This window comes from Perna viridis, chromosome 8, assembly GCF_037379345.1.
Source record: "Perna viridis isolate PV_CMFRI_1.1 ecotype Kerala chromosome 8, ASM3737934v1, whole genome shotgun sequence".
Lineage (NCBI taxonomy): Eukaryota > Metazoa > Mollusca > Bivalvia > Mytilida > Mytilidae > Perna > Perna viridis.
Window position 1 is genome coordinate 6419792 of NC_142452.1, and position 20804 is coordinate 6440595.

The following is a 20804-nucleotide window of genomic DNA, read 5'->3' on the forward strand; positions in this document are numbered from 1 at the left end:
TATTTGGCTAAGCAACTGTTGATTCTGTGAGGTAGCACTATGAAACCGCCTCAAAATGTCATAATAGTAGAGTAGTATAAAGCAGGATCATTTCATACAGTAAAACATTCTTGTCCTGAAATGCAAGAAATAATTGCAATATGCATTGAAACCACAACCAATCAATGAAAAAAAAACAAGTTCCATGGGTAAATAGAATAAAATATAAACATTCACAGACATTAAAAAGTTTGAAAAAGAAGGATTTATTGTTGAATTTTGAGCTAATCATAATCATGCCATGTACTTGTACCTATAATTTACATTGAATTGATCTGAATTCATGGTTTCCTTGTATAAACTCTACAGACTGGTAAATTGTGATTTTTTTTGTTCACAAGTTAAGAGAGATGTTCAGGTGAGGATAATCATACCATAAGCTCATGATGCACCTGTTTAATAGGACATCTTATCGAATGATAATTATTAGACAAGTGTGCTGTAATACCTGTTCATTGATCAGAGGGGGTTGGCACCTCTCCTTTTTACCAGAAAATTAGTCATGTTCATGTGTAAAATTGACAAAACATGGAAAATAATGTCTTAGCATCACCATCACATTGGCTTGCGCCCTTCTTTTCAAAGTGTCTGGAGCCGTCCCTGTTCACTAACCTGTAAATAGCTTTCATCATATTTTGCTTTAACCGTTTAGCATGAAACAAGTTGCCTGTTTTGAAACTATTTTAATATTCTCCATTAAAGCGATAAAGAAATATATATATATATATATATATATAAAGCAATACAATGCTTATGTAGCAAACCATGTTGTACTCCAACAATGCTAGAGGTTGTCTTAAAAGCTATTTTCTGACTTGGTGCCATCCTGGGGTACAGAGGAACGGAATTCCAACCGCTTACGTTGTAGGAGTAACAGAAACGGAACTAGGATTTTAGATAGGGGCGCACAGTAAAAATTCTGCCGAGCGGAGCGAGCTGACACAAATTTTGAGTTTAAATTTTTGAAATATTATAGAGTGGGTGCAATGTAGATATCTTTTGTGGTAAAATTCGCGAGAAATTTAAAGTTTCAACTTGAAACCGCCTAAATCTACCCCTGACAACCCATGCTTTGCAAATTTTAGGGGGCGCACGCCCGCCACTCCCCCACTTGAATACGCCTCCGTAACCATGTTGATTTTTATGAGTGGGGGTCGGGGCTAGGATTACATTTGAAATAGAAAGGCAGGACAATGATATATGATTTTATATAAATACAAAGATGCAATAGGCAAAAAAAAAGGTTCTGGTTTGAATATTACATAAAAAGATCCAGGACACAAAATTTTACTATATAGCCCCTTCTTTCCCCTTACGATTCAAATGGATATAGAAATTTATCATTATTTACCTGGGATGGGGACTGGTAATTTTGAAATCATATAAAATTTTATTTACCCCCCCCCCCCCCCCCCCGCCATGATATTTTCTTATCCCCCTTACAACATTTTTTAAAGTGATACCCTCTCTATTAAACATGCGTATGGAGTTTTCATATAACAACTCCTATATATTGCCAGAGCTTGCCGAAACTACGCAGAGTTTTTGTATCGCGCTAGAATTCAAACAAATAAACTTCTGGAACAGGGTTGTGTTGCACATTGATTGAAGTCATCCCTATAGAATTTTTATGTTGTGGTCGTCATCATGAAATCGTGGATCGGTACGGTGTATCCATCTGCGCCATGAAAACTGATTTGCTCAACGTGTCATGATTTTCCTTTCCTCTTTCGTCTACTCCGGACTTGGCTTTTTATGAGCAACTCGGCGGGTTTCTAGAAAAGCAGAGGACGCTTACCTTACTGGCGCACCTGGTCCATGCTCCAAGTTTTTAGTGGAGTCATAGTTGCTAATTTGCTTTTGTTAATTTGTATATTTGATTTTAACAAAATTTCATGTTCTTTGTACGTCTGTTTTCGGCTAAGTTTACAGCCAATGAAATGAACATCTCGTTAGCGAGAACACAGCGTTACTTTATATATTTATCGGGCATTTTTAAAGAACCCAAAGCTTTTCCGAGAGGAAATAATCGCCATTTTCTTGCAGCATATCTCTCTGTTTCCTTCCCCTTTCCCTATGATATCCCCTGATTTCCCGCTATTTTCGGTTTGGTTATTGCAGTGCTTTCAGTTTTATTGGTCAAATCAACCTTCCCTCAGTAACAGTCAGTTTTTGAGTAATATTAACGTGTGAATCTTACTTCCACCTATTAACAAAGTACATTATCGTCATAAAAAAGTTTTTTTTATTATACTCGATTTCACCTCAGCCTGTTTGCAGTTTTTTTAGATTATTTTTTTATTACTCAAAAGTTCCTTTAAAACATTTGCCATTTTATTTATGTCGTTCTGTACTGCAATTCTCGTACAATTATTTCTTGTTCTTACCTCCGAGATTGAAAAAATTCAAAATTTATTTTGCCTACGAGAATTTTGCACTGAAGGCACGAAACCACATAGTCCGAATTTCCTCAGACCCTGCAACCCTCCTCTTTTTTATTTGGATATTGATATGTCGGGTTGTGGTCAGAACGATTTGCCATACAAAAAGTTGGAGATTCAGCGGTACTGCGGAGTATCGCCCTTCACACGCTTCTTACGACTTTCATGTTGAAATCGTGCAAGTGGTGCATATCTAGTTTGATTTGGGATTCATTTTTCTTTATGCTGATGTAAGTTTTATCGGCTATTTGTCATCAAAGCTCGGTGAAAAGAAGTTTGAAAGCCTTAACCCAGGGTCAGCAGCCATTTACTTTCGATTTCCAACTTTGCGTGACGCAAGCGAGATTTGGTCGTATGCAAATGAGATTCTGTCATACACAGATGGTCACGTGAGATCAACAAACACCGCCTTCTTTGTGTGTCTAAACAAGCGTGTGTACTGGAACAACATGGAGTTGATAAGTCTGGGACACTGGTAGATTTGGAATCGAGGTGGTAAATGAAAGAGATCGTCGTATATTTGATGGACGCAAATTTCAATGTGACTTTTAACAGAATTTTTAGTAAGTTTCACTTAGTTTTTTTATCATTTTTATCCCTTGTCCCCTGCTCTTTGTAATTCAGTTACTGCAATTTTATTCCCAAAAATTGAACCAAATTATGCGACATGCATTTTTTCGAAAAAGCGACTCCATCAAATTTTGGGCTCAGGTCTTTATATTTTTCATTCCATTAGTCTACTACACCAGCTTATGTATACTCCCACTGGACAAATATATCTTATCAAGCAGGTGCGGATCCAAGGACTGGCGTACCGGGCACACGCCCCCCCTCCCTAAATCGGTAGAAAAACAAATTTTACCACAAGTTTCGCCCCATAATATTTTTGCCTTGCTTAGCAACATAAATTTCTTATCTGACATCAAATCCCTGCCCCCTAAATCCTACAAGAATATTGTCACTGGAAGATGTAACTAAGTTTACTAGTGTATAAACATGTTTTATTTATGATGCATGCACATAGTAATAGAGACAAATGCAACATTTTGTCTAAACATGTAGGTACTCAAGTAAATTCCAAATAAAATTTTAATTAACTAATGTGAATGTTATAACTTTTGCCATAACATACATAGGTGAAGAAAACTCCTCAGCAATTAAACAAATTGAAAGAAAATGTGAAACCCTACTATACAAGAATGTGTCCAAGTTAAATTAAAAAGCTTTGCCAAATACAGCATGATACAACCACAGACAATTAAACTCTGCAAGTTAGGACACAATATTAGCTATTGACACACTGAACATAGAGACTTACAGTTCGTTATGGACACAACAAATCATTTGGACACAATATTGCACATTTTGAAATTCAATATAAGTATAAAGGTCTGCTTTAGAGTGCATTCATGGATCACTTTGTACGTCATTATTTCAAAAAATAGGGTTAATTTGGTAAGCATACTTCTTAAAGCTCTTGTATATAGGCTTGGATTTCAAATGGCATCCATTGGAAAGAAGTTTCAAAATTGCACCTATTAACTCAAAAACTGTATGAAATATATGAAATCTGATTGAAACATGTAGGCATGGACTTTCATAAGGAATGTTATAAAAACAAACTTGAAAATGCACCAAAAATTTTTAAAAAATGATTTGTTAGGGCATGGCTATATAATTTGTAAACTGTAAAAGATATTTGTAATCTAACTGAAAAATGCAGGCAAGGATTTTGATGTGACATCTAGAAATTTTTTTCAAAATCAAACCAGAAATAAACAAGTATTTTTCCCCTTTATTTCTTGAATCAAGGGGCAAAATACTTGTTTGGGGCCCCTTATTCTTACTTGGCTTCAGTCACAACCCAAACAATCAATGCAAGTCTGTTTATTGTGGTATAGAATATTGTGAAGCAATATCATAGGCATTGCTATACTTTTATTAGAGTTGTATTGTTAAATTCAATGAACTTCTTGTTTTAGGACCCATTTATGCCCCTAATTCTAACCCTCAAAATCTATACCAACCTTCCTGTTGTAGTTTGCAACCTTGTTTTAAAATTTATAAAGGTCAACTAATACTAAAATTTTCACAAAAAAACAAGTGTCTCCAGATGACCACAACAAATCCAAACCAATATACGACTGAACAATTTTTGGGGTTGTATAAATATAAATATTTGAGATAATTTGGACTCAGACCTGTGAATCATGTAGATATCTTAAATTGTGACCAAAGAGTATAATTTGGAATTTATGTCCTCATCTATGGTAACTTATTAAGACTTGCATGTAGTCAACAGAACCAAACTGGTATTCAGTTGTAAGAATCAAGCATACATTCATATGATGTAGTACATATATGTATTACTGATAGTTTTTATAAAAAGCAAAGAGATTTTGCTGGATATTTTTCTGAAAATAATATTAATCTTTAACTTAGATCAAATTTCCTCTGAAACTGCGACCCTCTTTTAATTTGGATATCCCAACTCAACATATTCATAACTAATTAAAAAAAAAGGAATATGCTATATATAAATCCATGCAGAGATGTTTGGCAGTGAAAGAAAAAAATATTTCACAAGCTTAATATAACTGGGTTCCCTAAGCCCTCTCTTCCCCATAGAATCTAAACAAAAAAAAAGAAACAGGTATACAGACATCCAGTTCATCACAAGTTACACTGCTAGTTAAAATCTCACATTGAAATAACCTTATGTTAAACTTCAATATATTAAGATTCTAAGTGATTAAAGATTAATCACTTAGAATCTTAGAATCCCCCCCCACACACACACACACAAACCCCAATGCATTTCCAATAAATATTTTAATAACCAGCTCGAAAATTGAGTTTAAACAAAACTTAAATTTGGGTATTCTAAGGATGGGGTGCCACATGTAGTATTTTGCACATCTAAAAAATTCACAGTTCAACCACAAGTATTGAAGTAGGATCACCAAACCATTGTAAATTGGATCCAACCAGGTGTTTTCATAATATTTTATTCCAATGGCAATATGCATGATTGTTTAGACACACAAAGAAGGCGGTGTTTGTTGATCTCACATGACCATCTGTGTATGAAGAAATCTTATTTGCATATGACCAAATCTTGCTTGCGTCACGCAAAGTTGGAAATCGAAAGTAAATGGCTGCTGACCCTGGGTTAAGGCTTTCAAACTTCTTTTTACCGAGCTTTGATGACAAATAGCCGATAAAACTTACATCAGCATAAAGAAAAATGAATCCCAAATCGAACTAGGTATGCACCACTTGCATGATTTCAACATGAAAGTCGTAAGAAGCGTGTGAAGGGCGATACTCCGCAGTACCGCTGAATCTCCAACTTTTTGTATGGCACATCATTCTGACCACAACCCGACATATCAATATTCAAATAAAAAAGAGGAGGGTTGCAGGGTCAGAGGAAATTCGGACTAGAAACCACAATTAATTTTCCCACTATCTTCTTTATAGCCTTTCTGTAATTTAAAAAAATTCCACCGGCGCAATTCAATTCAGATTTTCAGGGGTGTTAATTTGAACCTTCCAACAACTTACATAAAAAATATAAAAAAAAATTTACCATTAATTTTTCACTTTATATGCATAAACACAGAGATACCCTAAAATGACCCAAAATGGCTTCCAGATGTTACAAACTTGACCTTTTTTGACCTCACCAAATCACAACCTAAATGTCAAATTTCTCATTTCAACACATCTATGAAAATAATTTCATTATTCCTCTTAAATTTGAGTACAAAAAGTATGAGAAATTCTGAAAGGAAGTGTTTCTAAAAAATTTTTGAAAAATTCCCCTTATGTTATAGGAACTATACTCGTATACAATGAAAAGCTAAGGGCAGATAATTGTGGTCTCGTACCTGAACATATTGTTTATCCACCATCTTGTTTCTATGGATATTTTGAGATGTTCCCTATTACCTCACAATTGAAGAGCTGAAAATTGAATTAAATATTTTACATTAAATTGATGTAACTTTCTCATATCTAGAATATGCTATGCCTTTAGAATTTTCAAGATACACAGGATTGTCTGTAGTCACACTCACATTAAATTTCGCGGTAAATTTGAGGCCATATTTGTTGAAAGGTTACAATGTATGTTGAACCTTACATTGAGTAATGTTTAAGTTATCTGAGGCAGACTTTGTTATCACATTTAATTTATCAATTAAATAATTAATCATTGATTCAGTAGGGTCTATATAGGGTCAGTGATGTCTTCAAACACATCATTCCATGCCCATTTTTTTTTTTTGAAAACTGTATAGAATATTCACAACAGCTAGCATAAGTTTCGAAGTATCCCTGTATTTTATTTCCATGAAGGAACAGAACATACACTTAGCCTTGTTGGGTTGGGTATCCACATTGATTAAGTCGAGATGACACTTAAGACAAAAAACAATTACCATATTTTCCAAGTTTTTTTTTTGCGACACAGACCAGGAAACAGCAGAAGAACTTTGGCACCCTGATCTCTGCCCACTGAAAAGAAAGGAAAAAAAGATTGGAGATTCGGCAAGAAAATTATTATGGGTTGGTCGTTGAACGGCAGACAAACATATTTTCAGTTTAAGCCATTTAATGAGGAGGCATATACTTGCATTACAATTTGTACCTATATTTCAGAATTTATGGTAACCATTGTAGCTTTCTGATACAGGAGTAATAGGAAGAACATAAGCAAAGAAATGGACAAGAAGTTAAATGGGTCTGCTCCTAAGAAAGCTAGGTAAATGAATGTGTAAATTCAAAGCTATTTTTTTCTTCACACATACACTGTACTGAAAGTGGTGACGAAAATGAAATTGTAGAACGTGAAAATTAATGTTATTTTTTAGATTTTTGTGGTTTATTTCATTTCTTGTTTTACAAGTGAGTCTGTCTAATGTTGCAAATAAGGTCCTACAATGTGGTTTGTAATTTAGTTTTTTCCAGAGTAATTAACCACAATATAGTATAATTTTACATTTAAGTTGTAGAATTACGTACGAAGTGAAAGCCCCATGTAAAATAGAAGCAATTTTACATGAAATAAGTGTATATAGTCTTTTTGTAATACCCTGATGGGATAGGTTAAGACAATAATCATGCACGTTATTCAGTCATACCATGATAACAAAGATATGAACATTGTATATTTCTTTTTATCAATTAAGGTATAATGTTGATGAAGAAGGAGATCCTTCAGCCTTTGAAGAAGAACTGGCTTTACTTGATGAGATGGAATATGAGATACAGCAGGACACAGATGGTATGATTAAGAACAAAACAAAATAGATCGTTGTGTTGTGCTCTTAGATCTACATGTACCCTAAGAAGAATTTTAAACTCGTTGACAGCTATTTGTAACTTTTCTCCGTCAATTTTTTTAACTGAATTTAAAGCCACTCATGATTGATAATTTCCTGAATGAAATATGGCATCCTGTATTCTCATTACTTAAATCACAGAATTTTATGCTTTAAACATGCAGACAGCATTGTCTGTTTCTTTCTACAGATAGTGTACATAATGGAGGAGGTATTTTGTTGCGCTTCTAAAAAAAAATGTCTAGCTGAAAACATGGCCATTTTTGGTCACTTTATCTCAAAGAATTTTTTTTATTGATATAATGTAAAGTTACCTTTTTACTATAAGGGACCATGGGTCCACAGGATGCAGAGGCATCATCAAAATGGACACGCCCACCTCCATCTGACTTCGATCCTACAAAAGATAAAATTGTTTTCCAACAGATTGATGTTGATCATTACATTGGTAAGTATATGGAATAATATATACCATGTTTTATCAGAGTGTGATGTATAGTCATTTCAGCAGTATGTGCCTTTAGTCACTAGCCTGGAACCTGAGACTAGTAAAAATTGATACAGGCTAGTGAAAAATCTGAGATTTCAGTTGTGTTCTTAGGAAAAATTACTGAAATTGCCTGTTTGGACTAGTAGCTGAATAACTTTATGGCACAGACTGGCTTTGATGTTGGTCAGTCTTTTAATCCTGATACCTGTTCAGGAGTTGGAGTTTAAGTGTACTCCAAATATGGATGATGTAGTATAATGGAAACTGTAGGAGTTCTACAACATGCAAAACAAAAACCTAAATTTAGCCCCGTGTTAATATTTTCATTAGATTGTACCATTACAAAGACATTTCCAAAGATTAAGAAAATGCCATGACATATATGTAAAACTCATACAAATGCTTTATTAACAAACTAGGAAATATTTTAATATATATAAGAGTAATCAAGAGAACCAAGATTCTAGTGGATATCAAAAGAATATAATCCAGGAACAAAGACCAGACATGGAAAACAGACAAACACAACAAAGGACATAAAGTAACTAAATAATACATACAAAGTAACAAAAGTTTATGAGCAACTCGGACTCCACTAAAATTGGGAGCATGGACCAATGGACATTTCGTGATGAAATGTTTCAATTTTTAAAAAAAAAACAAAAAAAAAAACTTTTCATGAAATTCATTCCCAAAATTTAAAAAAAGCTTCTCGCAGGAAATTTTTCCAAACCACATTTTATGAAGGAGTAATCAAGGGAACCTAGGTTATAGCGGTAAGAAGAGAACATTCAGTTAAACTACAATGATAGATCATGACAAAATATCTTCCTTTTTAGAAGCTTATTATGCAAATGTTAATCAAGCTAAATTGGAATTAAATATGAAAACTTTGGAAAGTCATCCCATTAGTGGTGTCTCACAGTGGCTGGTATCAGTCATTCTGGGCTGACAGTTAGGGGCTAGTTGGTCATATTTTCCATTGACACATCCTAAATCAATCCTGACTTACATGCAATAAATTGCCGATTACAGTAAAAATATCCAATTTTTTCTTTTAGTTTTTGGCTTAAATTTTGTGGAATGCTTTCTGATACAGAGAAACTGTTTATAGTATAAACTGGTTAACTGTGAAGAAGTTGAATGATTACTGTAGGATTTATTGCCCTTGTATTGTCAAACCGTATCACATTTTTACATATAAGTCATTCTTAGAGCATGGGGTACATATTATGTGCATATTTTTACATAGAAATCATTTTCAGAGCATTGGGGTGGGTATTATGCATCTATACATACACTACACTCAGTGACTTTTGTTTCTCTGACACTCAAGTGCGAGTTTTGAATCTGTGTTTGGCAGTGAAACACTGTGTTAGTCCAATTTTTTCATGGTGAAATGTGAGCATTGCACCCATCCATCTGGGACATGGTATGTTCCAATTGTTAATTGTGTATGGAGAATCACTGACCTGGGTTTGAAATCCACCCAGTACAGTGAAATTAATCTCCTTGACAATATAGATGTTAGTACCCGAGCTCCCAGTTCACAGACCTCCAAAATTCATTAGGGACCCTTGAAAATCACAACAAGGGAATCCAGGGGACTTGTGAAAATTCTTGATCCAGTCGCTGAAATCTATACTAGTAACATGAATCAATATTTGATTTGTCCAGCTTTAATCCAAGCTGTCAGCATAATAAAACAGGGGTTGAGACTATTAGCACATGGTATTAATGATTATTGAATATAACGTTAAAACCTTAAAAAAGACAATTCAGTTTATTGTTGATACATGCTCATATCTGTCCTGTATTGAGATATAATTAATTGAAGTCCATGTGATGACCAGACACACATCGGAGACATTGTAAACAATGTGTTCATTTTAATTTCTAAAAATAGACAACTATATATCTGTGAGGTTCGTCAAGGAATTATTTTTATATACGGGAGTAAACATCGGTCGGCATCAATGAAAGTTTTAAATTGTTTGAAGAAATTTTTCATTCAAATAAAAATATTTGTAGGTTGTATTTGAAACGTACTTTGAATAAGAAATGTCACAGAGTTAACTTGAAGTGAAGCATTTTAGCGGTCGAAAATGACCTACTGAGGTCGCCGTCTTGTCCTCATTTGCACATCTTATTGTAACTTATAATTATTATTGACTATGTTTGCAGTCCTGATTAAGGGCTTCTACTTTACAGTTCTTATATACACATGATATATAGATGTCTTGGGACCTGTAATTTTTTTCTTTAATTTCTGGAAAAGTCCCTCAATTATTAAAACTATCAGAAACTAAAAGCGTCACCAAACTGTTTTTACAAGTCTGTCACTTGATTCAAATTACACCAATCAATACTTTCAAAGTGTTTTATTTATAATTATTATTAGTCATTATCAATTTAAAAGTGCAAAATTAAAATATCAAAAGATTGCACTATTACTTGATAAAAATTCAAAGCAATATTTCTACATGATGTCTCCCACTCATTGGACGTAGAACTGTAAATAAAAATAACACATCAACAAATGATAAACATGTGCAAAATTAAAAAAAAATAGGTGATGTTGAATTTTTAATGACATGACTTTCATGCAACATGCTAAGGCACATGAATAACTTGCCAAGAGTGCCATTAAGTCATTAATTTGTTTTTACAGGGAAACACATGCCTGACATGCCAGGAGCTAAGACGGGCCCAGTACCAATAGTCCGTATGACTGGTATTACTATGGAAGGGAACAGTGTATTGGCACACATTCATGGCTTTGCTCCATATTTCTTTGTGCCTGCTCAACCAGGCTTTAAACCAGAAAGCTGCAATGCTTTTAGGGTACACCAATATTACTTCAGTATCAGATTTTTTCCATTTCAAATCTTGGTTTCATTAGAATAAAGCTTAAATCTCACAGTTGTAAAAGGTTACTGATGATGTAAAAATTTTATGATTGTAACAACATTCACACAGTGTTCAAAATTTTTTAAAGGCCTTCATTAAAAGGTGTGGTAAATTTTATATTGCAGGGCTCAGGCTACTGGGCGATTCGCCCTGAAGTCGTTCACTTTGTCCTCAGATGACACCAAAAGTGAAGTGAAGTTTTCCTCTCATTTTCAGACATCGCCCATGATCAGGACTGTACTCTGTCTTTTAGCGTTATTTGACCAGAGATCTCTCTTCTGATAACAATTCAAACAAAAATGGCACCCGTTCGAGAAAATAAATTGTAAAAATTTTCGAAATCTATCGAATTATATGTTACAAGCAAGTATTTTAATCAGCTTTTTGTTTCAAATGTTTAAGACTAGATATGCAATTAACAGTCTTCACTTAGCTTTCGATAATACATGTTCTACCGTTTACATTTTGTTACGAAAGGTGCAGATTTGTTGTGCAGGTTTTCTGGACTTGAGTTAAATTTATCTCAATTGATAATTTGGTAGAAACCTGTAGCATTTCTTTTGATCTTCATCATTCATATCAGAACAGTTCATTCACCAGTTCGACGGAACATTTCTAAAGTTTGAGACAAGTTGGTACCGACCGCTACAGTCTACAATATGTGTCAATAAAATTTCAATCTTGATTTGTCAGTAATATTTTTTTTACATGATTATTGATACTCTTGATCAACTTATATCAAGAGACAGGATATTTTGAACAAGAAATCATTATAGATTAAGTGGGATCAGGAAAAAAACCACAAAATGAAAATTCCAACAGAATGTCACTGCCTGAAATTTTCTATCCCAGTGCTGCTAAAAAAAAGCAAAATCAATAGGACAATGCAATGCAAGAAGCCTTACTGTGCTCAAGCATATATTAATTTTGCTGTAACAAATTTGATAAGGGGTAGAGGTATGGATTATAAATTCAATTTCATGAATATACCATTCAGTCAATCATTCAGTCAGCAGGCTGATTTCATTTTGTCCATAATATTTAGTTACTTACATATGTAGCTTAAAGAAAAGTAACATTTAAAAAAAAAATAACTCCATAAAAGAAAATGAATATATGAAAATGCTTGCTTATATTGTGTGCATGTAAGTAAAATATAACACATATTATTTGAAAAAGCATTAGTAAATGATGTGCATACACGTTCACTTCTCCCTGTTTTTCCCAAGTAGCTTGAGCCCTGTATTGTATTATTCAGCATTCAGTGTTAGACCAAGAAAGTTTTAACTCACTTATTGTGTGTTACAAGTCATTTGCTATTATACAAGTTACTATAGAAATGTCTAACAATTTTCACAAGTTTGCCAAGTCAGCATGCTTACTAGGTACATATATTTGTTCCTTCTAGATTGCTTTAAATGATGTTGTGAAGAATGATTTACGATCTAACAGAGAGGGGATACAGGATGCTATTCTAGCTGTTGAACTTGTCAGTAAAGAAAGTAGGCTATTATTACTAGTCATGAAGTTTTTTTAATTATAAAACAATAAAAAGTAATGACATATTTAAATGACTTTCTGTGAGTCACTTTTCTTTTTCAATAGAGAAGAACAAGTATATTTTTTGATACTTTTCAAAAGATCATTTTTTTGTAATGCATTCACCAAATAATTTTGTTTTTGGTATCTGGCCTTATTATGATGAGTTACAGATTAAGTTTTACTTTGGTTACAGTTGAATGATTTTTACGAAAGTCACAGCCCTTGGACTTTCAGTGAATTTAAAGTTTTCCGCACTTATTTTTTTACGTGGGGGATGTTGGAACACTGTTCTTTTATTTTAGGTATTTATGGTTACCATGGGAATAGAAAGCTTCCATTTCTGAAGATTACAGTAGCCCTACAGAGACTGATAGCTCCTTCCAAACGCTTATTAGAACAAGGATTTACATGTCCTGGCTATTCTAATTATGGCTATCAGTCATATGAAAGTAACATTGACTTTGAAGTCAGGTAATTATGCAGTTTGCATTTGAATCTCTCTTTACTTTATTGATTACATTAAAGCTGAAAGGTCATCTGCGAGTTTTGTAGTTCATACACATATATAAATGCCAGTAATTTTTACTTCTCAGTCTTACTGTGTGTTTTCTTGTATTAACAGTAATGAGGGTAGAGAACAGCTGGTTGGTATAACATTCACATAGGACACTTAGATATATCAACACGTCAATACAGTATGTACTGTCCATAATGTAATCATTATGTTATGTAATGTGTAGGTATTGTCTATATACTGTCTGTATGAAGTACTGTGATGTGTTATTCTCTAAGTTTATGGTAGACAGTGAAGTAATTGGCTGTAGTTGGATGGAGATATAAAGTAATGTGATGTGTTATTATTTAGGTTTATGGTAGACAGTGAAGTAGTTGGCTGTAGTTGGATAGAGATTCCTTCAGGAAAGTACCACATGAGGAAAAAACACCACAATGACAAAAATGATCCTAAAAATCCACCGCCAGTGTCCCGTTGTCAGGTTGAACTTGATGTCTCATGGGAAGACTTCATTGCTCATCAACCAGAAGGAGAGTGGGCTAAAGTGGCTCCATTTAGGATTCTCAGTTTTGACATTGAATGCGCAGGGAGAAAAGGTATGTAGTCAGTGTTTTTGAAATGATATTTATAAGGAAATGTGACAGCAGTAAAATGAATATGTTGGGAGAAAATGTTCATGCAACAGCCACCCAAACAGCACATAATAAGTTGCAACAAATAAACAACAAACGATTAATATCTATCCTTTAATACAAAAACAGTGGGAAAATCACTGAGAACTAAGGCCAACTTATTAGCCTACATATAGTGTAATAAAATATTCAATCTAATTTTTATATCAGGAAAACTAAGGTATAATTTAATGAATTTCATCTTCAATTGATTACATGTGAATGTCTTATACAGGAATATTTCCTGAGCCAGAGAAAGATCCTGTAATTCAGATTGCCAACATGGTACAGAAACAAGGTGAATCAGAACCATTCATCAGAAATGTCTTCACACTTAATACATGTGCTCCTGTTGTAGGATCTCAGGTCTTATCATTTAAACAGGAATCAGAACTTCTTAAGGTAAGTGTTCAGGTTTTATTTGCTGAAAACAATTAACCTTGTAAATTGTAAACAGAAATTTTTTTTTTTTTTTTTTGGTGTTTGAGATGTTGTTCCCTGTTTGACAAGAGTTCAGGGCAGACTATAATCCTCATATCTATTAGTCTGTCCATTCAGCCTATCTTGGAACTCTTAATACAACAGTAGGGACATATAAATTCATGTCAATTTTAATTACCTTGTATTTTGGAGTGAAAGTTCATGTCTGGTGTGATTGAAGTTGTCAGACAAAAACAGGTCTAGTGTGATTACTGTTTTAGGGTGTAAGTCTTCAGACAGAAACAGGTCTAGTGTGATTACTGTTTTAGGGTGTAAGTCTTCAGACAGAAACAGGTCTAATGTGATTACCGTTTTAGGGTGTAAGTCTTCAGACAGAAACAGGTCTAATGTGATTACTGTTTTAGGGTGTAAGTCTTCAGACATAAACAGGTCTAGTGTGGTTACTGTTTTAGGGTGTAAGTCTTCAGACATAACAGGTCTAGTGTGATTGAAGTTGTCAGACAAAACAGGTCTAGTGTGATTACTGTTTTAGGGTGTAAGTTATGCAATATTGATTGCAAATCTAAATAGAAACCTTTATATTTAAAAAGTGAGGAGTGACATACGATAATTACTGATATATTACATAAAAAGTGAAAATAACAAAATGCTTGAGATTTTTATAGGTAGAATAGATCTTGGTACATAATTGATATGCTAAATGTTCCAAACTTAGATGGATGTTGAATTTCTCGGAAGGTGCATATACCATGTCCATTTCTGTTCTTTATTTTTTGGTGTTTGTTTAATTTTGTCTTCTTGAAATGTTGTTTTCTTTATGATACAATATTTTTATCTTTTGCCTTAAATTCCTAATGTAAATTTTATAACTTTTCAGAATATTCAGAACAATAACTTTGGTACCATCAGTCTATGAGGACTTAGATAACACTGTAATATTCTCTGTCTTGATTCTAATGTGTTATAACCTATATATTTTCAGAAATGGTCAGAGTTTGTCAGGGCAGTTGATCCAGATATCATAACAGGTTATAACATACAGAACTTTGACTTTCCATACCTCATAAATCGTGCAATAACATTAAAGGTGAAAGAGTTTCCTTACCTTGGAAGAATCAGTAGTGTCCAGTCTGTTATCAAGGATGCTATGATACAGAGTAAACAGATGGGACGAAGAGAAAATAAAGTTATTAACATGGAAGGCAGAGTGGAATTTGATTTACTACAAGTGAGACCTTGTTTAAAATTTTCTTGCCCGCGACAAACAGTTGGAGGCATATTAATTTACCCCTGTTCGTCCGTCAGTCGATCTGTCCATCCGTATTACACATGACCATGGCTTGTCCGGCTATCTCCTCATAAAGGTTTTGAACTACATCTAAAATATTTTACAGGATATTTCTACACATGATGAAGGTGTGCAGGATCAAAGGATTTTAATTTTCATGAAATATTACAGAAATTGGTGATAGTTACACTTAGTCATTTTACTGAGAAATATATTGATCATGGCTTGTCCGGCTATCTCCTCATACTGTTTTGAAACTACATCTAAAATATTTTATAGGATATTTCTACACATGATGAAGGTGTGCAGGGCCAAAAGATTTTGATTTCCTGAAATATTATGAAAATTGGTGGTAGTTAGACTAAGTCATTTTCATAAAAAATTTGGCTATATGGCTTGTCATGCTATCTCCTCCTGTAGCTTTTGAACTACATCTTAAATGTATATTTTTTGCAGGATGTTTCTACACATAAATAATGATGGTGTGCAAGGTCATAAGATCTTGATTTTTGTGGAATATTATGGCACTGGGTGATAGTTGGACTTTGTAATTTTTGTCAGAAATACATCCTTAGCAACAAAGTTAGGGATTTGTTGTTGGGGGTATTAACATTTTTATGTGTTTGTCAGTCTGCCCATCAGTTTTCTTTTTCTCATGGCAAGTATTTTTGCAGTGCTTAGCCTAACATACCAAATATTTACTGCATCGACCAACAGTACATAACCTTTCTGGATCTGCAAACCATGTCTTCATACAAAAATAAACATGTTCTTAATTTGGCAAATCTAGTGAGTGGGGGGCATCATTAGTGCCTTACAGACACATTTGATTTACTAAAAAAAATCACAACTAAAAAATGACACGGGGGCTCTTGTGACAAACAGAGTTTCTAGTTTTTTTTTCATGTCTAAATACTCGTTTATCAAGCATGAGGGTTGAACAGTGTATCTGTTATATAACATCACTTAAGGATAATACGCTGGAAAAATTGTCATTAACTTTAAGTCAACTGGTTCTGTCATACCAGGTTATTAGTGCTAATCACACACACATAAATCAGAATATTTATATCTAAAATTTTTGGGTAAATTATAAGAAACACTGAGCCTATCCAATGAATTTTGATGAAACTTTGTTGGAAGTTTTGTTATTGTTCCACATTACATCGGCTCTGACAGTAGATGGCATATTGAAAACACCATAATGTCCATCCATCTTCCTGAATTGTGTTGCAATTACATCAAATATCAATGGATTGTGTGATGTCATATTTGGTATGTTGTAAGAGTAATCAAGGAAACCAAGGTTATAGCGGTAAGCAAAAGAATGTAATCCAGGGACAAAGACCAGACATGGAAAACAGACATACACAACAAAGAACATAAAGTAACTAAAATCATACATACAAAGTAACAAAAGTAAATGAGCAACTCGGACTCCACTAAAAAATGGGAGCATGGACCCGGTGCACCGGTAGGGTAAGCGTCCTCTGCTTTTCTAGAAACACCTGCCGAGTTGCTCATAAAAAGTCAAGTCCGGGGTAGACAAATGAGGAAAGGAAAACTATGACCTGTTGAATAAATCAGTTTTCATGGTGCTGATGGATACACCGTAACGATCCACGAGTTCATGATGACGACCATAAAACTTCTGTAGTGATGACTTCAATCTTGTAGCAACATAACACTGTTCCAGAAGCCTATTTGTTAGAGTTATAGTGTGATACAAAAAGTCTGCGTAGATTTGGCAAGCTCTGGCATAACGTGTGAGTTGTGATATGAACACTCCATACGCAGGAGCCGAAGGGATGTTGCCACAGATGAAAGGAAAGTTGACAATTCTGAATGAAAAGTCATCACATTTGTCGTAAAGTTTGGTCAATAGTTTTCCTTTATCATCGATTTCTAAGTGTAAGTCAAGATATGAGGCTGACTTCACAGTGTCTGTAGTATCCTTTATCTCAAGTTCTTTTGGGTAGGTGGGATGTATCAAATCCCTGAAATTAGGATTGTTTATTGTTGTAATAATTGATTTGGTTACTTCCTGTGTGAGTAGGGTATATCTAGCACAACAACATGTGCCTATAAATAGTGTAGGTTATTAGCTGTATCACAGTTTTATACAATGGAATTGTTGACATTCTTTCATGATTAGTATAGAAGCTGTATTGTAATGCATTATGTTTCGGATTGTTTTAATGTTAATTTCTTCAATAAATCAATGTTTTGCTCTATGTACATTTCAGATTTTATTACGAGATTACAAGTTGAGATCCTACACTCTGAATGCCGTGTCATTTCATTTTTTACAAGAACAGAAGGAAGATGTTCAACATTCAATTATAACAGATTTACAGGTACATTCCCTTATTTTGGGTTGTTTTAATGTATTTCGTTGATATAACATCCAAAAATTTTCTTGTTACCTCCCTAATAATTCATACCTTAAATATTTTGACAGATTGCCCATCGTTTTCAGAATAAGTCATTATAACATCTTAGAAAGGTTTTACATACCTGTCAATAAAACCTTAAAAGTTAACTCCCTGAAAATTTTGTCTGGAAACATTTTTAAGGACGAAAGTCAGTCATTTGAACAGATTAAGATACTTGATAATCCCAGAATTCAGGGTCTTCCGACAGGTAAACCCAAAGCAGTATTTTGGTATTAGTTTTCCAAAGTATACTGAAGTCTTGTTAAGAAGTTAATGTTACTCAATAAGTATGTTTAGCTGACTTTTTTAAGTACTTGGCCCAATATCATGCTTGTGTATTTTTATGCCCCACTCCAAAGGAGAGGGGGTATATTGTTTTACCCTTTTCTCAGCTTCCTTGTTTCCATATGTCTGTAACATTTTTTTCTGTTACAGTTGGAAATTTTAACACATTCTTCTTGTAGGTATGACATATGGTGGGATCCATTTTCAGAAAATTTTTAACAACTTCCTGTTTACTGAGGACTTGATTTTATTTTCCTTATATCTTAATTGAAATCTGGGTGTATCACTAGTGATTTGAACAAGGTTCATCATAGATTTTCATGCATCCTCCCCCTTATATAAAAGAAAACAAGATTATTTTTTCTGGTATTGTGCTTCTCCGTAGAATGGGTCTGATCAGACAAGAAGACGATTAGCTGTTTACTGTCTAAAGGATGCCATTCTACCTCTCAGACTCCTCGGTAAACTAATGTGTGTTATCAACTACATGGAAATGGCAAGAGTCACTGGTGTTCCTTTACCTTACTTGTTGTCCAGAGGTCAGCAAATCAAAGTCATTTCTCAGTTGTTGAGAAAAGTAAGTACAGTTTTTTCTGGTTGTACACCAACTGTATTTTTTAAAATTAACCATGAAACTTCATCAATTTTATATTGAATATGTTTGTTTGACCTATTTACATTAAGTTTGATTTACAACATGTCACATAATTTACTAGAGGATTTTCTTTGACTGAATGACAAATTTTGTCAAATGACGAATTTCATAAAAAAGATGGATAGTAAAATGATGTAGTATCAGAACTTTATAAGTACATGTATTTAAGTGAAGAAATCAATGATTTATTCATCTTTGAATATTACATGTAGTACTACCTGCTATAATGTACTCTAACTTTTACATTATATATTTCAGGCTAAGGAACAAGATTTAGTATTACCTACACATCGAGTGTAGTACTACCTGTTAAAATGTACTCTAACTTTTATGCTAAGGAACAAGATTTATTATTACCTACACACAGAGTGTAGTACTACATGTTATAATGTACTCTAACTTTTATGCTAAGGAACAAGATTTAGTATTATCTACACATGGAGTGTAGTACTACCTGTTATAATGTACTTTAACTTTTACGCTAAGGAACAAGATTTAGTTTTACCTACACACAGAGTGTAGTACTACCAGCTATAATGTCCTCTAACTTTTACATTGTATATATCAGGGTAAGGAACAAGATTTAGTATTACCTACACAGAGTGTAGTACTGCTTGCTACAATGTCCTCTAACTTTTAGGCTAAGAAACAAAATTTAGTATTACCTACACACAGAGTGTAGTACTACCTGTTATGATGTCCTCTAACTTTTACATTGTATATTTCAGAGTAAGGAACAAGATTTAGTATTACCTACACACAGAGTGTAGTACTAACTGTTAAAATGTCCTCTAACTTTTACATTGTATATTTCAGGCTAAGGAACAAGATTTGGTATTACCTACACACAGAGTAGATCCTGGTGATGAATATGAAGGTGCCACAGTTATAGAGCCTGTTAAAGGGTGAGAATTACACTGATATAACAACTGTTTCTCTTTTATCATTCAAGGTACAGTGTTTGACCACCTTTGAAGGACTTTTCATTGATTTTCTAACCAAATTTAGATATGTAAAATTCCTACTTTAAAAATGCTTGCATGCTTGCTTAAATCCTCAAATTTTAAATTCTGTATTCTACTAATATTTGACAAACCTAGACAATTGTGAATACAGTATCTGAACTACAAGGGCGCCCCCCCCCCCCCCCCAAAAGCAAAAAAAAAAAAAAAAAAAAACAACAAAAAACAAACAAACAAACAAAAAAAAAAAACAGAATTAACACATTTCTGCTGTTCTGCATATCCTCTAGAATATAGAAATGTAATAACATTCTACTGGAGTGACTTGAAATAATCAACTGAATCAGGAGTAGTCAAATTAAACTCTTATTACCTTATGTATTTTCAGGTACTATAATCAGCCTATAGCAACATTGGATTTCTCATCTTTGTACCCATCAATCATGATGGCTCATAATCTGTGTTATACATCCTTACTTAATCAGAATACTATACAGAAAGAAGGGTAAGTGTGAGGCTATCTAAGGATTAAATACACACCCACTCATTAGAGAGGGAGTTATACTGCACTCATCTTGTCTACCCCTCCATTACTGTAACAAGTAATGGTTTGATATTTAACACACTGCTTTTGGATGATGACTTCTACTGTGTTTCCCCTTTCCAGTTTCCTAATTTATCAATTTCCTGTTTGGTTTTGTTTGGGTATACTATTCTTATCACAACTTTGTGTGCAGCCATCTTGTTTAATTCTAGTCTAATCTTACATAAAATGTTTTGTAA

General features: G+C 33.8%; 1 protein-coding gene and 1 long non-coding RNA gene across 5 annotated transcripts in view; one reads left to right on the top strand and one right to left on the bottom strand.

The window, feature by feature from the left end:
- Positions 1–6956, bottom strand: LOC148609108 (uncharacterized). Its single transcript, XR_015914792.1, has 3 exons — positions 6926–6956; positions 6374–6449; positions 1–115 (listed from the first exon to the last, which is right to left on the bottom strand). It is a non-coding gene; the product is annotated as an uncharacterized LOC148609108 (long non-coding RNA).
- LOC148609109 (DNA polymerase delta catalytic subunit-like) overlaps positions 2097–20804 on the top strand; it is a 33151-nt gene continuing 14443 nt past the window's right edge. The window contains exons 1-14 of one of the 4 annotated variants that reach the window (XM_088542692.1): positions 2097–2203; positions 7146–7248; positions 7676–7770; positions 8157–8276; positions 10990–11162; positions 12637–12730; positions 13073–13241; positions 13636–13880; positions 14191–14357; positions 15379–15624; positions 17931–18041; positions 18790–18981; positions 19876–19964; positions 20410–20526. In XM_088542692.1, coding sequence (XP_088398818.1) covers positions 7208–7248; positions 7676–7770; positions 8157–8276; positions 10990–11162; positions 12637–12730; positions 13073–13241; positions 13636–13880; positions 14191–14357; positions 15379–15624; positions 17931–18041; positions 18790–18981; positions 19876–19964; positions 20410–20526 — 1859 coding nt within the window. In that variant the 5' untranslated portion in view covers positions 2097–2203; positions 7146–7207. Of the gene's footprint in view, positions 2216–2914; positions 3044–7145; positions 7249–7675; positions 7771–8156; positions 8277–10989; positions 11163–12636; positions 12731–13072; positions 13242–13635; positions 13881–14190; positions 14358–15378; positions 15625–17930; positions 18042–18789; positions 18982–19875; positions 19965–20409; positions 20527–20804 lie in introns of those variants that run through there. The other 3 variants (XM_088542695.1, XM_088542693.1, XM_088542696.1) reach the window with 3 other exon arrangements.